Source organism: Nycticebus coucang, chromosome 18 (assembly GCF_027406575.1).
Source record: "Nycticebus coucang isolate mNycCou1 chromosome 18, mNycCou1.pri, whole genome shotgun sequence".
NCBI classification, from domain to species: domain Eukaryota; kingdom Metazoa; phylum Chordata; class Mammalia; order Primates; family Lorisidae; genus Nycticebus; species Nycticebus coucang.
In genome coordinates this window covers 68,541,575-68,561,081 of record NC_069797.1, presented here as the reverse complement: position 1 = coordinate 68,561,081, position 19,507 = coordinate 68,541,575, and the positions used below count along the sequence as shown (strand labels likewise).

Here is a 19,507-nt window from a genome sequence, read left to right as displayed (position 1 = left end):
TGATAATGGAATAAGGTCATATGCATGCCTGTATCATTGATGGTTTAAGAGAAATAATGTTTATTTCATGTTGTTTCTCAGAACTATGTGATTTTGAATGTATTTTGTATTTTTCAATTTTTATAAAAATAGCTGTCTTTATTCTATTGTGTAATATTTTTATAAACATATGTGTTGTCAAAAATAATTAGTATGGTTGTTCATAAATTATGAAGTCATCATTTCATATATTTGTGAATATATACCAATATATATATATATTTTTTTTTTCGTGGTTTTTGGCCGGGGCTGGGTTTGAACCCACCACCTCTGGCATATGGGACTGGCGCCTTACTCCTTGAGCCACAGGCACCACCCTATACCAATATTTTTTGATTAAGATCTCTGAATATTAATAAAATGTCTTATCTTGCCAACATGAATTTATTTTTAACTTCTATTCTTAGGATCAATTACTATCTACAATAAAAATCTCTCTGAAACGCAAGACTTGAAGGAAATCAGAAAGATCACTGGTATTTGTCCTCAATTCAATATCCAATTTGACGTTCTCACTGTGAAGGAAAACCTCAGCCTGTTTGCTAAAATAAAGGGGATTCCCCCCCAGGAAGTGGAACAAGAGGTAGATGGGCATGCCGCTGGGTCCGCTAACTACCAACCATTCACCAACTTAAATCATGACCGCCTAGTTTCCTTCAGTGATTCACGCCCCGTTGTGAATAAGATTTAGGCAAAGTGGTCCCATAAAAAGTGTCCACTGCTTTACTGGGCAGTTAAAATTGTATAATAAGAATTGTTTGGATTCTGAGCCTGGAATATTTTCTCATACAATAGGTACAACGAATTTTGTTGGAATTGGATATACAAAACATTCAAGATAAAGTTGCTGAACATTTAAGTGAAGGACAGAAAAGAAAGCTGACCTTCGGGATTGCCATTTTAGGAGATCCTCAGGTAAATGAGATTATTCCAGGGAGGAAAGCAGATAGAATGTCCCTAAAACATCAAGCTCTCTTGCTGTTAAAAGTGGTAGAGCTTCCATTGTAATATATCAAGAGAGAACCTGTTAGGTTTAACTCTAAATATAGGTATATTGGAGACAAATGGCTGGATACTTACTATTTGGGGGCGAGGTTTTAAGTTTTTCATGCCATCATGTAAAAACAGTTAACACAGACGTGAGATATAATTTATATATCTTTATTCTCTGTAGGTTTTTGGCATGAACTGTTTTCCATGCCATCATGTGGAAACAGTTAACACAGACATGAGGTATAATTTATGTATCTTTATTCTCTGTAGGTTTTGCTCTTAGATGAACCAACTACTGGATTGGATCCCTTTTCCAGGCATCAAGTGTGGAGCCTCCTGAAAGAACGCAGAGCAAATCGTGTCATCCTCTTCAGTACCCAGTTCATGGATGAGGCTGACATTCTGGCTGGTAATTGTTGGTTTTATCTCAGTATCGCTGTAAAGAACTTGAGAGATTTAGAAGTCATGTTTATTGCAGTATAACAGCCTTATCCTCCTTCCCTGGTGTGCTACATTCTACAGCAGTCTAGTGGGTGAACAGCAGGAGTTGAGTTCCAATGTGAAATTCCTCCCTGGGTTGTCCCATTGCTAGATCCTGACCACTACTGAAAAATTATGATCACTTTTTCAGGTCAGCTGTCATTTAATTTAAGCATTCAAATCTTTAACATATATTTGGTTGAAGAATAGTCAGTCATACTTTAGCGTGGGAGCAGGAATGCAGCATAGCCATGTCATCTGCAATGCTTTTGTTCAGGACGTCCTGGAGGGTGCAAACACATAGACTTGTGTTCATGAGCTTATTTTGAATGCATCAATTTTAACCTGTGTTTCCAATTTTAAAACGCACATTGCACTTAGCTTACGTCCGTGAAATTCTGAGCTTTGGCTCCCCATTGTTATGGGAATGGGAAGACATGACTCCTAATACCTTTTCTCGCTTGTTTCTATTTACTCAGATAGAAAAGTGATCATGTCCAACGGGAGACTGAAGTGTGCAGGATCTTCTATTTTTTTGAAGAGAAAGTGGGGTCTTGGATATCACTTAAGGTAAAGACTTTGGGGATAGATTGGATATATGTGTTTTCAAAACTTGAATGTCAAAAAGATGACAGTCATGATAGAGAACAGGCTTTTTGCTTCATCTTGGTCATACTGGACTGATCTGTACTTTCTGATGTTTCTGCCTCCCCCAACCTTATTTAATGTTAACAGTGGCCAACATACCAACATTGCAAACCAAGGCTGGCTGCCGACAGCAGGGCTACGTCATGCACCATTTTTCTCTCAGTTGAGCCATATAATTTTGTTTTTGTACTTTCATAGGACACAAAACAAATAATTTCAGAAGCCAATATCAATAGGGAATAAACTTGGGAGCAGAGTGGTGGCAACGGTGTATAACGAGAAAGCGCATATCTAGGCCAAAAGAGTTTTAAAAAATAAACTCTATGGCCAAATAAAACCTGTATATATGCCAAATTCTCCTAGTAGCTGCTGATTTCTGACAGCTACATGGTCTGGTGTAATCACTTTCTCTAATAAGTATTTTCTGTCTCTGTGTTCTCACCTCCCTCTGTTTATCATCATGCTTAGTATATAACTTCAAGTTTATTATGTATTTGTTATATCTGTAGTTTGAGTTTATACATCTATGTATTGACCCTAAGCTTTTTAAACTGATGAATCCTCATTAATGTTATTATTTACTAATTTTTTCAGTTCCACAAAGCCATATAAAGTAGTGCTCAATGGCTAGAAATTTGGTAAGAGTTCTTCTTTTGGGGTGGCAGTGGAGAACCTGCAAATGACTTGTCTTTTCTTTTAAATGTTAGTTTGTATAGGAATGAAACATGTGATCCAGAACAAATAACATCCCTCATTAATCGTCATGTCCCTGAGGCTAAATTAAAAACAGAAAGCAAGGAAAGCCTTGTGTATACGCTGCCGTTGGAAAGAACGAATACATTTCCAGGTAACTTAAAAATGATTACAATGGAATGAAATTTGGGAACAAATGTTTACATCATTATTAATATTATAATTTCCATTGTCTGACGAATTTGGATTTTGTCTTAGGTTTGGTCACCTGAGAAGCAGAGCTTGAGATGAAGGTTTGGGTACAGTTAATTTATTTGGTAATTGATCGCTGTAAGCACCAGCAGATAATGGGGGTGTGAGAGAGCTACAGGAAAGCCAAGCAGTTTGCATTATGGAGCAGATTACAGTGGGGGGCAATTGAGGTATCATGCCACTGGGGGAAAATAAATGAATAGGTAAGTAATTGGGGTTAGAGTGATGTCACTGGGAAGGTGAGGAAGATGCAGTGTGTGTTCTCTGTTTATCCTTAGTTAAGGGATTTTTCCAGGAGTATTAACTTTCTAACCAGTTAGGATTACTCTGAACAGGAGCTTTGCAATCTTATGAGGCCAGAAAAAGGATCTCAGGTAGGTGTTTTGAATATGCAAATGTACTGGGTATAGGTGAGTGCAGAAGAGATTTGGTGGGATATTAAAGTATCTGCTACAGTTTTCATCCCGTACAATAGTCTCCCCTTCTCTGTGGGGGGTACATGATTCCAAAACCCTCAGTTCATGCCTGAAGCTGTGAGCAGTACCAGACCCAATTGCCATCAGTCAGAACACATGTCATGCCTTCTACCCCCAAATTTAAAGCCTTTTCCATGTTAACGAAGCACTTATAATGTACTGTGGCCATAACAGTTGCAGTTTGAGATGAAATAGCAAAGTGAGCACAAATTTCTTTTGCCTTCTTCAAAATTTCATGAATAGAAGATTCATTCTTACCAGAGATGTTAGAAACCTCAGCATACATTTTTTTTCTATTTCTTATTAAGTCAAGAACTTCCTCCTTGTCACTTCAAGGAAACCCTTTATGGGTTCTCTTTGGCATATCCAGATTGCCAGCATCACTACTCTAGCTCTTTGGAGCCATTTTTGAGTAAAATAAGAGTTACTTGAACACAAGCACAGCAGTCTTATAATAGTTGATCCAAGGGCCATCACCCAGATGGCTACTGGGTAACTAGCAGGTGGGTGGGTACAGAGGTAGCCACAGATCTTCTGAACAAGGAGATGATGCATGTCCTGGTTGGGAGTGAATGAGACAGTGCAAGCTTTCACTATTCAGACGGGCATGGCATTGAAAACTTCTAAATTGTTTATTTCAGAAATTTTTCATTTAATATTTTTGGACCATAGTCAACTGAGGGTAATTGAAACTATTGAAAGCAAAACCATTGATAAGGAGAGATTGTGCTATTTTAATTCAACAGTGCGTGCATTATTTTTCAGATAAAAACACAGTTTATTTATTTTTTTATTGAGACAGAGTCTCACTCTGTCACCTGGGTAGAGTGTAGTGACATCACAGCTCACAGCAACTTCAAACTCTTGGGGTTGAGTGATCCTTTTGCCTCAAACTCCCGAGTAGCTGGGATTCCAGGTGCCTGCTATAATGCTGGGCTAGTTTTTTTATTTTTAGTAGAGATGGGATCTCACTCTTGCTTAGGCTGGTCTCTAACTCCTGAGCTCAAGTGATCCATACACTTCGGCCTCCCATAGTGCTAAGATTACAGGTGTGCGGCACTGTGCCCGGCCTATAGTTTATTTACTCTACCAAAGTGTTAAATATAGTTTCCCAGATAGAAGGATAACAATACCCTCTTAAGTTTCATTTGATAAGTAATCCTAAGTATCACTAACTCTTGTACAATGTTTACTGTGTGTTAGGTACTGTTCTAATGGTTTCATGTATATCGACTCATTTAGTTCTCACAGCTGTTCTGTGAGGTGAATGGCATAATTTTACTTGTTTTATAAATGAGAAAATATGTTTCAGTCTCTTCTGATTTAAATAGCATCCTTTTTATTTAAACATTTGATTTATTAAAGGTCTAATTCTATATAAGCTGAACTTAAATAAGTTGTTTTGAATTATTTGGTTTCTTTAGGCAAATACTTAAGAATTTCAATTTTAGCCCCTCTCCAATATGGCCATACTCTCTGTCCTTGTAGGAGCATGGAAGACAGCATTCTCAGATTGGTGGACTATTCAATATTATTCTGTTCTTGAACTAAGGCCCCATGAGGTGTAGCCAACCTACTTCCTTTTTTTTTTGGTGAGAGGAGGATAAGGAATTATATATGTGGCCACTGAAGTCCCTAAAAAGAAGATGGTCAAAAGGGTTTCAAGTAGAACAGACAAGGAGCTGTCTGCAGGGCACTGAGTGAGGGGGCAGAGTGGAACGTTGGGATGGATAGAATTGTATGAAAAGATGGAGACTGGTTCTGTGGAGCCTCAGAGGTTTTATTATTGACTTTGTTTTTTATGTTAAATACACTGAGACACCACTGAAAGACCCATAAAGAAGGAAAACACAGAATATGGGTAGAGGCCTATGGTCTGACAGTTAAGTTCTTGAACTCACCCTAGAAGAATACTACATACCTTATTGCTGAATATCACTATGGTTGTCTTCAAAGCACTCCCCTTGGAAAGCTATACATTGACACTAGCACCTAATTCACCCTTCAAAGCAATTTTGGAGTTCTTTTTCAGGAATGGCCATCAGTGTTGTCATTGTATTAACCTTGATGTCCTGAATGTCATCAGAATGTCTTCCTTTCCATATTTCTTTTATCTTCCAGTAAAGAAAAAAGTCAGTGGGGGCAAGATTAGGTGAGTAAGGTAGGTGTTCCAAAACAGTAATTTGTTTACTGGCTAAAAATTCCCTCAATGACAACCATGTGAGCTGGTACCTTGTCGTGATGCAAGAGCCATGAGTTGTTGGTGAAAAGTTCAGGTTGTTTTCATCTAACTTTTTAATAATAACAAATAATAGTAATAGCCTTTTTAAATAGTAAATTTGGTAAACTGTTTGTCTAGTTGGTAGCAATTCATAGTGATAATCCCTCTGATCTCAAAAGAGGCTAGCAACATTCTTTTACCTCTTGATTTGGATTGATTGAACTTTTCTGGTCATGGAGAATTGGTTCACTTCCATTGTATACTTTGATGTTTTGTTTCAGGGTTGTATTGGTATGCCCATGTTTCATTACCAGAGAGAACATAGTCCATAACATCATCTTGCCTCTCCAAAAGGTCTTGGCAAACTTGAACTCTCCTTTGCTTTTGTTACTCGACGAGTTCCTTCAGGACCATTATTTCACACACTTCTCACACTAAGATTTTCCTAATTGTTTCTCTATTGATCTTTACTTGGTCTGCTATACTTCTCACACTCAGCCAGTGATTTTGACACAATATTCAATGAAATTTTTGCAATGTTTTCATCAGTTCTGCTTAGTACTGGCTGCCTTGACCTCGCCTCATCAGTGATACATTCTCTTTCTTTGGAAAAACATTGAAGCCATTTGTACACTGCCATTTGTACATTCCCATACATTTGGGCTAACATGTCTCTGATTTCACTTCCACTCTTGCCAAGTTCAACTAGAAATGTAATGTTTTTCATTGCTCTCATTCAAGCTCTGACATTCTCGTGATGGCACATGAAAACATGCAACAGTAGTAATGAATGTCACTCAGCAAGACACAGCCCACATGTGGACAGGAACATCAGGGTGAGACATTGATATACCAAGGTTATGAAACCTTACCAACGTGTTTGGACAGGGCTGCCAGCATAAGCACATAGAGGCAAGCAAGTTTGCAAACTTAATTGTCAGACCTCGTATGTATGAATTTGCAGTGTGGTGGTGAGAAGATGATAGTCCATCCGATGCTCATATTTCCTCAGAGATGCCCATAGGAAGCTCATAAACTGAGGTAGAAGATGAAGTACAGACAGTTTAAATGTAGCGGGAAAGATTTAACACAGCCACTAAAGAGTGAGAGCGTTCTAAGGACATTTTGTTTTTGACTTTCGTGATATTCCAAAGGCAGGATTTTCTGCGTAATATTCTGCATCATCTTTTAAATAAGTACACATTAAGTTGGTTCAGTTATTGATGTAGTTTTTCAAAGTATTCCTGCCTTTTGTCTTAGATCTGTTCAGTGATCTTGATAAATATTCCGCCCAGGGAGTGATGGGTTATGATGTTTCCACGTCAACTATGGATGAAGTCTTTATGAAATTAGAAGGAAAATCAACTATCAAACAAGGTAAAGCCACTTGTACAATTCACAGAAAATCAATTTCCAAATGATTACATGTTAATTTAGTATTTATAATTTCCTACACGTGATTCACACTGAGGAATTTGATTCATCCCACATTTGCCTCTGCTCTTTAAGACAGGCTGTCATTGTTTCTTAGCATGATTACTAGGACTGAATATAAAGCCCACATGTCTCTGAAAACTATCTCCTAGTTCAACAGTCTTCTCCTTTCCCTGGATGCTCACTGCTTCCTGGTTACTTTGAGCATCTGAGAGCGTCTTATTCTGGGGCATGAGGCTGAGCAGATTTTTAAAAATAAATAAATTGCTCTTAGCTTGTTAATACCACATGTATACAAAATTCCACTGAGTTCCTAATGGAGAGAATTCTTAGCATCAGGTCTAGTACATTTTAATGGGTAAGAATAAGGACTGTCATTTATGGAATGTCTTCTATGCCAGACACTTTGGTTAATGTGTGCATAGTATACTTTCAACATTATCTTCCTACAATAACCTTCCAGCAAGTGTCATTGGCACCATTTTACAGATGTGAAAATCAGACCTAAGGCAGTTAAAGTATCTTCCACAATCCTACCACTTGTAAGACATAAATGTGGGACTCACATATATGTCTGATGGTTTCAGACCATCAGAGCTAGTGATCTTTCCCCTAATTGCTAAATTATTGATGCTTTAGTAAGAATGGAAATTTAGGCAAGAATCGGCTGTTCCTATGGAGAAGATTTCTTGAAATCCCTCAGAATTTTGTTACATGTGGGACTTTCTTTGCCTTTTTAAAGATTAGAGATGATGAGATCAGCCTTTTTGGTGAATTCTTCTTTTGATATGAACTCAGTATGCTTTCTGGTTTATAGAACATGGACATAGTAATATGTTTTTTATATTGCTTACATCATCACCACAAACATTCTCAAACATTTTTTCTTAAAGAGTTTTATGTTAATATGCATCACCATTGTAAAGTACATATAAAACTTAACTGTAGACAGAAAGCAGTAGTGAAGTATGAACTTAATAAATATTAAAAAATGTTGTCTAAACAACTCCTTTGAATTGGCTATAAAAATGAAAACAAACGTAAAACAGTTTTAAATATTATTAATGATATTACCCTAAGGATGGGATTAATAATGTGTGTTTGTGATAGATTTTGAACAAGTGGAGATGTCAAGAGACTCAGAAAGCCTAAATGAAATGGAGCAAATTCACTCTTCTCACCCTGAAACACAGAAGGCTGCGAAGGGCATGGGCCTCTGGAGAATGCAAGTCTGTGCAGTAGCCCGGCTCCGTTTCTTAAAGTTAAAACGTGAAAGGAAAGTTTTTTTGACGCTGTGAGTATGAGAATGCTATGGTTTTGTCAGATAAGGAGTTTCAAAAGAGGTTCAAATCAGAAGGGAACGAAGAACTAGAATGCAATACCCAACATTTCTGCCATGGGATGGATAAATACAGCATTTGATTTTACTGAAAGTGGGGACATCTGTATATTAGCACTCACTTAGGCTTATACATCCAGGTGTGTTTGGTTTTCATTGTTTGATAACCCGGAGTTTATAAGGCGGTGGCTTTTGGGACTGTGCAGCTTGCTAAGGTGTGACTTTCAGAATTCTGCTGCTTAGAATCATAGCTGGCATAAAGTGGATTTTGCACTTAATAAATATTTGTGAAATGTCTGACAAAATTAAAAAAAACTGCTATAGATTCATATGGTAATTTTTCTTTGTTGTTTAGACTATTGGTATTTGGAATTGCAGCATTCCCTTTGATTGTGGAATACATAATTTTTGCTATGTTTAATGAAAAGTTCGATTGGGAGTTTAAAACTGGATTATATTTCCTCTCTCCTGGACAACTTCCCCAGGAACCCCGTACCAGCTTGTTGATCATCAATAACACAGGTGAAAAGAAAAAGAAAATTTAAATTCAGAAATAAATGATTTTTTATTGTTTATTAGCATACATGGGGGAAGAAAATGTGTATTTACATTTCATTCATAGAAAACAATGTATGAGCAGCTGTATATATTTGCTCTGATTTGGGATCTGTTCTGAGATCTGTTTGTTACAGCAGCGTGGCCTGTGCCACAAATACGAGACACACTGATTGCCGGGCAAAGATGGTCTATCTGCAGCACAGGTCCTCCAGTGAAGTATAATAGTATACGACAAGAATCCTTATCTTGTGAATCCTTTCTTGATGAGTTATTTACTCATTCTGATTTTCACACCTATCTGTGATTTAGGGTTTTAATACATCTTTAAACAAATATGTTTTTTTCCTTTCTGTTTCTCATTCTTTTGTTATTTCCATTTGGGTTTTGGAAAGTAAATTTTATTCACCCTGCTACCATAAAACTGAGTCTCGCTGATCATACATTTAATTTACAAGATTGAGAATTGTTTACCTATCAGCTTGTGTGAGAGGCAAATCGTGGATGTCTTGTCCTTTTGAGTCGCTCTGAAGACAGTATGCGTGTGTTAGCTTATTTATTTTTTCTTTTCTGTTCTTGGTTGCTGGACATTTTGTGATTTAAGTTTGGGGCTTCTGTGACATCTTGTTCCTCTTTTCTCCAAATGTGATGATCATGGGTAAGATGTTTATCTTTTAATGTAAAAAGTCCCATTTACGCAGGTGACCGTATGGTTTCTTATGTCAAGGGACTGTGGGGATGGAGCCTTTGGCTGCCCCAGGGTACCTCGCAAGCTTATTTTCTATGTGTGTTTTCCATTTGTGAGGAATCCGAATTTACCTCAGCTTTGGCCCTATTTTCTGATCTCAGAGCCCCAGTACGATCTAAGTGGCCAAAGTATGAAGTCCTGTTTAAAAGGCTAAATGAGAAAAAAAAGTATTTCTTTTCTTTTTATTCATTCCTTCCTGCCCTAATTGTTGTCTGGAGTTAACTTCAGGTTCTGCCCTATTCTCCTCAGATAATGTCTCTTAAGAAGTAAATACAGGATTCTTTTTCTCTTTTTGGCTCTCTAGTTTTCCTTTTCTTTATTTTTTTTAATTTGTTGTGTTAAGACATTTATACTCTACTCTTAGTAGATTTGATTCTTAACCCTGGTGGCACCTGCAGCTGCTATTTGCTCTGTGTGGACCTGGGACAGGTCTGATTTCTCATCTTGCTCCAGATCTGGTGAGCCAATTCACAACCATCTCGCATTCATTCCCTCGGAGCTTAGATGTCCTGGAAACTGGTTATTGTTCACTTGTTTGCTCTTGAGGGCTGCAGACTGTGGATTTTTCTCAGCTCCTATTTCTCTGTCAAACAATCTCATCTGCTTTCTTCTTTAGAGTCATATCAAACAATATGATCTGATAATAGCATCCTTTCCATTTTCTATTTCCATTTATATTTGTATGCTATGTAAATATAAAATATAAAAAATATATATGCTATATGTGTAAATATGTAAAAGAAGTAAAATGTATGGGTTATGTAGGCACATGTATTTACCTTTCCAGTTTTTGAAGGAAAAGGGAGAGAGGAGTGTGTTTTCACTGGTTATTTTAGGCTGGACAATCTGAAGTACTCCTTATAAAATTATTGTATCTCCACAGATACTCAGTTCAAATGTATTTACCAGAAGTCATACATAGAATTATCTTGTTTTTTATGATCGCACAGTAAACTTGCATTAAACAGATTTATGAAGCTAATTGATTGTAGACTAAGATTTGCTAAACAGAAGAGGGGGAGTGATTTCTCCTGGTTGGGCCGATTTTATTATTCTGATGCCCAAAGAAACATTCCTTCTCGTCCTATGCTACAAATATTGACTTTATTTTATGAGGTTTACTTTAAAAGTTTGGCACATATTTTATTTATTTTATATGGCCTTTTATTATTGATTTCATACTAGAATCCAATATTGAAGATTTTATACAGTCGCTGAAGCATCAAAGTATACTTTTGGAAGTAGATGACTTTGCAAACAGAAATGTCACTGAAGGCTTTTCATACAATGGAGCTATCATAGTTTCTGGGAAACAAAAGGTATGTTTGCTTCTTATTTTTGCTTTTATGACAAAGAAAAAGAAGCCATAACAACTTGCTGCCTGTATAAATTTTTAAAAAATTTCAGAAAGTTACAGCTTAGCATATGGCGATCGGATTCAGAAAAACATTGCAGGTTGTTATTTAATAAACTGTGACACTTGTGTAAGTTTTTGTAAAACATGTTCTCTCAACTTTGAATTAGATAATTTTTATATTCAAAAGAAGCAAAATTTAATTGTATGGTTCAAGCTTAATGAAAATATTACAACTCATAATCATCAGCCAATGTAATTATGGGTTCAAGGAATCTTATTCGATAGCTAACTACCTGAAGGATGTTTTTATATATTGAGAATGTACATTCCATGAAATCTCTGTGATAAAAGTATTCTCAGTCTATCTTAGCCAATTTCAGTTTGTGTAGAAGGGTATAAGCCACAGAGATTCATCAAGGAACAAGGCTATTGAAAATATATCTTAATCCAGCTCAGCACCTGTAGCTCAGCAGCTAGGTTACCAGCCACATACATGGGAGCTGGCGGATTCGAATCCAGCCTAGGCCTGCCAAACAACAATGACCACTGTAACCAGAAAATAGCCAGGCATTGTGGCAGGCGCCTGTAGTCCCAGCTACTTGGGAGGCTGAGGCAAGAGAATTGCTTAAGCCTAACAGTTTGAGGTTGCTGTGAGCTATGAGAATGCTGATATTGACCTCAGCACTCTTCTGAGGTCAATATAGGGAAGGAAGGAAGGAAGGGAGGGAGAAAGGAAGGAAGGAAGGAAGGAAAAAGAAAGAAAGAAAAGAAAGAAAATACATCTTAATCCTAAGGACTCTTAAATCTTCTGTGCAAATGAAGCTACCTCTTTATGTCTTGCTACAAGGAGAATAAAAATGAAAACAATTCTTTGAAGATATGCCATTGAATTAAGTCCCACCTAAACTAACTAAATACAGTATGTTATAAAGGATGTGCCAGCTTTGGAAAACTACTTTGGTAGCTGAGTTTTTTGTTATTTACCTAACATATTTTCTTTTTTTATTATTATGATTTTTATTTTTTTTAGAAACAGAGTCTCACTTTGTCGCCCTTGGTAGAGTGCCATGGTGTCACAACTCAGCAAGCTCCAGCTCTTGGGCTTAGGCAATTCTCTTGCCTCAGTCTCCCGAGCAGCTGGGACTACAGGTGCCTGCCACAATCCCCAGCTATTTTTGTTTGCAGTTTGGCCAGAGCTGGGTTCAAACCCACCCTCGGTATATGGGCCGGTGCCCTACTCACTGAGCCACAGGCTCCACCCCCCTACCTAAGGTTTTCTATATGAACGATTGGTAATATTTTAAAAATATTTAACCTCTTGATAAGTGCTTGGACATTTTCATAAAGTATATAAACATCGCCTCAGAAAGTCTGAAAATGTTTCATGGGTAATATAACCATGAATATTTTATGAGTTCCATCCTTATCTCCTACCCAGAAGATCAGCGTTCCTCTGTTTGCCTGCTGTAAATGGATTGTGTCTCCGTATCAGGGAGACTTTTTTTTTTTAAGACAGAGTCTCACTGTGTCACACTTGGTAGATGCATCACATCTCACAGCAACCTCAAACTCTTGGGCTCAGGTGATCCTCTTGCCTCAGCCTCCCAAGTAGCTGGGACTACAGGCACCTGCCACAACGCCCAGCTATTTTTTTTTTAGAGATGGGATCTCGCTCTTGCTCAGGCTGATCTGCTCATCCTGGTCTCAAACTCCTGAGCTCAGGTGATCCACCCACCTCGGCTTCCCAAAGTGCTAGGATTACAGGCGTGAGCCACCTTGCCTGGCCTCAGGTAGACTTTTTAAACTTCACTAACCAAAGTTTCCTCATCAGAAAATGGGGACAAAATTATCTAAAACTAGTAATACTAATAAAAATCCCTATTGAGTGAACGCTGACTTTGTGGTAGGGACTAATCTACCTGTATGTAACCTCATTTAAACCACATAACAACCCACTTAGTATCCCCTTTTATAGATGAAGAATCCAGAGCTCAGAAAGTCAGTTAACTCGAAGAGGGACACACAGCGAGAATGAGGCACCATCAGGATCTCACATATGTTATATAAACCTTGCCTTTGTTCTTTAAGGATTTAAAATTAACATTATTCTGTTTTTGTTTTTTTAAAGGACTATAATTTTTCAGTTGTGTGCAATACCAAGAGAATGCACTGTTTTCCTATTCTTATGAATATTATCAGCAACGGGCTGCTTAGAATGTTTAACCATACACAATATATTCAAATCGAGAGAAGCCCATATCCTTTTGTAAGTATTGGATTTATTGGCTCTAAACAATTAAAAATTAGACAAGTAGCCTATGTTTTCTCTCTTTAGCCTTTAAATACACATAATGTATTGTTAGTCCTGAAAATTAATTTGTCCTGACATTTCAAGTGGGTTATTTCAAACAGAATAGGGTTTTTTTCTTGCTAAGTTATTATCAGAGAATTCGAATGAGAAAGAATCACTCTCTTAGGGAGTGTTTTAAAACGTTTGCAAACTTGATGCAGAACTGTATGAGAGAGAGAAAGGGAGAGAGAGGAAAAGAAGAGAGAAGACACTGAATTGGGTTATAGCTTTCATGTGAAAGCCATAAATTAATTTCATAGTAGGGCTGAGTACATTGGGTACTTTTTCTTCCATTCTTGAGATACTTTACTAAGAAGAATATGTTCCAGCTCCATCTATGTAAACATGAATGAGGTAAAGTCTTTATATTTCTTTAAGGCTGCATAATATTCCGTGGTGTACATATACCACAATTTATTAATCCATTCGTGGATCGATGGGCACTTGGGGAAGGGGGAGAGGGAGGGGAGGGAAGGGGGAGGATGGGTGGAAGGAGGGTGATTGATGGGATTACACCTGTGGTGCATCTTACAAGGGTACATGTGAAACTTAGTAAATGTAGAATATAAATGTCTTAACACAATGACTAAGAAAATGCCAGGAAGGCTATGTTGACAGGAAGGCTATGTTAAAAATGTGTCAAACTGTTTATAAAACCAGTGTATGGTGCCCCATGATCGCATTAATGTACACAGCTATGATTTAATAATAAAAAAAATAGAAAGAAAAAAAAGAAGACACTGAATTGGAAATCAGGAGAGCATGTAGCCCTGTCTTAGAATCTTATAAATCTAATATTATTTGTTACTGGACCTTCCATTGACTAAATGCTCATAGGTAATAGATTGACTAATAGGAAGAAGACCCTCCAGTTCTGGAGCTATGTGCTACCTGATTCATTTCTTCATCTACCCATAGTGCTCTGCAGCGCAGGGGTATCTGACGCTCACGGGCTGCATTCTCAGGATTGTGTCAGCTGGTTACAATTTTTCTTCAGACACTTTAGACACCAGAAAGCAGTGATCCTTTTAAAGACTGAATAATATCATTGTATGTATTACACATGTGTGTGAGTGTTTACCATACACATACATATTTGTATGCACACAGAGGGTGCCAAAATAGCGTGGACTTTTTAAGAATAGGGAAAAAAAGTATGAAAATTGAAATCCTCAAGTCACGTTTGATTTCTGCAATTATGAGAGACACAACATAAAACACACAACATAACAGATGTTATAGGTATGTATTGAGTATTACAATTTTCATACAATCTTTTCTTTTTGATGAAACGTATACATTTTTTAGCACCCACTGTGTGCACGTGTTTGTGTGGATACCGTATTTTGTTTATCTGTTCATGTGGGCATGTGGGTTGCTCCCCCCTCTTGGCTGTTGGGAATAATATTGCTGTGAACGTGAGTGTGCAGATACCTCTTCAAGATCCTACTTTCAGTTCTGTTGGAAACACGTCCAAAAGTAGGTCCTGAATTGTTTTTGACGTTTTTGTTTCGTTCTTTGAGTTGAAGCCTGACAATACATGATTAGAAATATTTTCTCTCCTACCTCTAGGCATAGATGAACTACATTGATGCTTTGATTTTGATTTTTCAATATTTCAAAAAGCACATTCTGGGTGGCGCCTGTGGCTCAAGGAGTAGGGCACCTGCCCCATATGCTGGGGTGGCCCTAGCCAAAAAAAAAGCACATTCTTTATGGTTATTAGTATTTGTTTCATCTAAAAATGATTCACTGAAGTACCTTGTATTTTTGCAGGCCTCTGCAACATACTGGAGTGGGCTTCCAGAAGGTTCCATTTTCTTATTTTTGGTTTTATGCAGCACTTCTCCTTACATTGCCATGAGCAGCATCAGTGATTACAAAGTAAGGAAAAGGGGGAGGGAAGCTTGAGAAATTTCAATAATTGTATTTTTAATGCTATATGTTCAAAATATTTTCCTCTGAGAAAAACATTTAAATATAGGTTTAACTTAGAAAATGTAGTTAGCCATTGTTTTGGCAAGTCAGGAAAATTTACCTCTAAAAATGCAAAATTATTTTTACTGCAATGATTTTTCAGAGACTTACTTAAGGCCTTCTAATTTCAAGATTGTTCTTATTTATTTTTTTAATTTATTTATTTTGGGGGGGGGGACAAAGTCTCACTCTGCTCACAGTAACCTCAAACTCATAGTAATTCTCCTGCCTCAGCCTTCCAATAGCTGGGATGATAGGTGCCCACCAAAATACCCAGCTAATTTTTCTATTTTTAGTAGAAATAGGATCTTACTCTTGCTCAGGCTGGTCTCAAATCCTGAGCTCAAGCCTCAGCCTCCCAAAGTGCTAGAATTACAGTAGCTCATGCCTACTACACCTGGCAAGATTATTCTTTTTTAACACCAAAGGAGGCAAAAAAAAAAAAAAAGCTTCATTTTTCTCTACTGTATCCCTTTTAATGAAAGGATTTATTCTGTAAAATTTGGATTCAGTCAAAAGGCCACACTTAAGGACTAGAAGGCCACTTGTGGGAAAGCCACAGGTTCCCCACCTCCTAAAACTTGAATTTCTTTTCCATGGCGGGAATAAAAATTTTATGTGATACTTGGTGCGTTGATGCCCATGATCCAGATAGAACAGTTCATTGGGGTTCAGCTTTCACAAGTCTGAGCCAGCAACTCTCCACGAAGCTATTTAAACAAAGGGAAATTTATTATGTCATTCAGGTGATAAAAACACATTTCTTTGGAAGGAGCTTAATGCCTTGATCACTATGAGGCCTACTTTTCTATCCATTATTCATGAGTTAAAGTGGTTTTGCAAACAAATCTATCAAACAAAATAATATACTTTTTTCTTAAATGCCCACCTTCAAAACTATAAAACTGGCTTTATAGATTTCAAGTTCCTAAACAATAAATGCATAATTATTTTTAAGAATATCAGAAGACCAGGTTATATTTATCTTAAAAAATTCTTCCAATGTGTGTCTCTGAGATTTACATTTTTATTTATTTATTTATTATTAAATCATAGCTGTGCACATCAATGCAATCATGGGGTACAATGTGCTGGTTTTACATACAATTGGAATATTTTCATCAAACTGGTTAACATAGCCTTCACGGCATTTTCTTAGTAATGAGATTTGCATTTTAACTGAATCTATGTATATCGTTTGTTTTTTCGTCAGAAGAAAACTAAGTCCCAGCTCTGGATTTCTGGTCTCTACACCTCTGCCTACTGGTGTGGGCAGGCTCTGGTGGACACTGCCTTCCTCATTCTGCTCCTGCTGTTAATGTATTTTGTTTTCTATATGGAAAACATGGCAAATGTTTATGCTACAACGCGAATTGTGTGGGCTATGGTAAGTAACACACAGTACATATACCAAATTTTATAAAATCACGAATAATAAATTTTAACAATGTTATTTTATGTAATCAAGATATTTTAATTTTTGTTTAGTCATAAACCAAAAAGCCATGTAAAGTGCATATGTAATAAAATATTTGTAATTTAATTTTTCCCTCAGATAAATTTCACTTTTTGACTATTATTTGTATACCCTTCAGGTTATAATTACACCTGGTTATGCAGCTTCTCTCGTCTTCTTAACATATATGATATCATTTATTTTTCAAAAAAGGAAGACAAACAGTGGCCTTTTGTCATTTTGCTTCTATATTGTAAGTATATATTTACATACAAAACAGAGTTATTTTTTAAATTTTCAATGTAATGTTAAATATAATAATTTTGCCTTTATCAGCGGGGGAACATTTTAAAACATTTTTAAATTATACCAAAAAAGCAGAAGGAAGAGTAACTCTGTTACTGAATCAACAATCTCCTTGAAGAATCCAGGTACAATTCTTTAAGAGAATTATCGAGAACATCTCAGAAAATGTCAAGTTTAAAATACACTATTGATTTTATATTTCCTTCAGAATACAAGGCTTTCTGGTAGCACTGGAACAAAAATTGTCTTCATAGCATTTGACAGTACAATCTATTTCTACAGTCTTCACGGTTAGCTGCCAATAGTTTTCAATAGTGAAGGTACTTTATACTTATTCCAGATTACTTACTAATAAGTAGAAATGAAAGTCAAGAGCTTATTAAAGATTATGGAAAACTTTTCTGGAGATGCTAAACTCTGGAGACCCTGAGTGCCTTGAGTCCTGTACTTCAGGATCCCGCTGACTGATATTCTCAGCTGATGGTGGGATTATGTCTTCAGTACAGCGCCCATTTCTTGGAAGGGAAGTCCTGAAACTATGAGAGGAGAGATCATCTGTAAGAAGATGTGTTTGATATCACCCACTGATTTGTATAAGAAATTATTCTTGGACTTTTTGGTCAGCAGGGAGCTTCTCAGCAAAAGTGTTCTGATATGACTTCTCTGCTTACACTTCTTGGTATTCAGCAAATAATGTCTCTTACTATCTCGCCTTCCATCATCAGCATAATCCAGTCCAATGACAGAAGCTACGGAAAGAACCACAGAGCTACCTGACTTGGAGAAACCATCTTTGAGGCAGTTATGAGGATTTGATGCATAAAAGGCCTTTCCATTCATATTTTCTCTGGAAGATTTTTTGTTCAATCAGCAGACTTACTGCCATTGTCCCGTGTAATCCCAGAAGTTGGTATGCAGATCAAATGTGAGCAGAAGAGTCTTACCGACTCCTGGCTTCTTCTCAGCCAACATTCTTATATACCGTATGTAGCAAAGATTAACAAAGAATTCACACGCATTCTTTGTGTTTGCCTAGTTTCAACTGTGAATGAAGTTAAGCCATATTGGGGTTATTGGGCTGATAAGGCTGTGGACAGGTCTGTGTCTTCCAGTCTAGTGGCCATAGGAATGCCCCAGTGAGTGTCTTCACAAATACCTTTTCAGCTAATTGTTATTCAGTCTTAAGTAGCTCACAGCCTGGAATCATGATTCTTTTTTATTTGTGGCTTTGCCTGCTCTTTTTTTTTGACCGTCTTTACACAGAGTTCATTCCAGACCGGGACAAATGTACATCTAGACAGACGTATTTTTGCTATGTGTCAAGTGAAAAATCAGCTCCTGGTTTACCAAATATTCAGAACTTATCCAGGTTTATATAGAGGTGGCAATCTCTCAGATGAGGGAACATTCAACAGCAATGGTAGAACCATACCCCACGCCTTATCTTCCAGCTTTCAATGGAGCAGCTGAGCAGGGACGGTTTTCTCATGAGTGGAGGCTGTGCAGTCAGGCTGTGAATTGGAAAACATGTGGACAGAATTTCCTCAGCCAGGTTCTAGTGGTTCAAATCTATGCATCAATTCTGTTGAATACAATAAATCTTCCAGCTCTTAATACACCAAGAATCTTCCAGAACAATAAATTTCATCTCTTGGATTAGAGAGCAGAGACCATTATGATTACTACATTAATAACAAAGATTAATACAAGGATTTAATATAGTGTCCAATACATACTTGACTAATAAATCAACCTTTTTTTAAACTTTCAAAATATTAAGTAGGGAGGTACAAATGACTTGGGGTAAATGGATCATTTTTGTAAAGTTTGACTCACAGCTATAAGTGTGCCCATCACCCAAATAGTGTTTACTGTACCTGTTAGGTAGGTTTTCACTCATCCCTTCCCCACCCCCACTTGATTTCCACTGAGTGTTACTTACCCCTCTGTGCACATGTGTGCTGATCAGTTAGTTCAAATTTAATAGCAAGACATTTGGTGATTATTTTTCCATCCTTTAGATATTTCACATAGAATAATGGTTTCCAGTTTTATCCAAATTGGCTCGGGTCATCAATTCATCCTTTAGTATGTCTGAGTAGTATGCTATGGTATAAACATACCACATTTTGTTAATCTGCTTATGAATTGATGAGCACATGAGTTGGTTCCATACCTTGCAA

General features: G+C 37.1%; 1 protein-coding gene across 5 annotated transcripts in view; it reads left to right on the top strand.

The window, feature by feature from the left end:
- The window catches only part of ABCA6 (ATP binding cassette subfamily A member 6), a 75,263-nt gene that overhangs the window by 34,412 nt on the left and 21,344 nt on the right, over nt 1-19,507 (top strand). For all 5 annotated transcript variants that reach the window (XM_053570861.1, XM_053570862.1, XM_053570858.1 and 2 more), the window contains exons 14-26: nt 447-622; nt 835-954; nt 1,303-1,441; nt 1,992-2,082; nt 2,868-3,007; nt 7,063-7,179; nt 8,347-8,530; nt 8,931-9,097; nt 11,064-11,197; nt 13,364-13,501; nt 15,362-15,469; nt 16,776-16,949; nt 17,158-17,271. In XM_053570861.1, the coding sequence (XP_053426836.1) occupies nt 447-622; nt 835-954; nt 1,303-1,441; nt 1,992-2,082; nt 2,868-3,007; nt 7,063-7,179; nt 8,347-8,530; nt 8,931-9,097; nt 11,064-11,197; nt 13,364-13,501; nt 15,362-15,469; nt 16,776-16,949; nt 17,158-17,271 (1,802 nt within the window). The remainder of the gene's footprint in view (nt 1-446; nt 623-834; nt 955-1,302; nt 1,442-1,991; nt 2,083-2,867; nt 3,008-7,062; nt 7,180-8,346; nt 8,531-8,930; nt 9,098-11,063; nt 11,198-13,363; nt 13,502-15,361; nt 15,470-16,775; nt 16,950-17,157; nt 17,272-19,507) is intronic.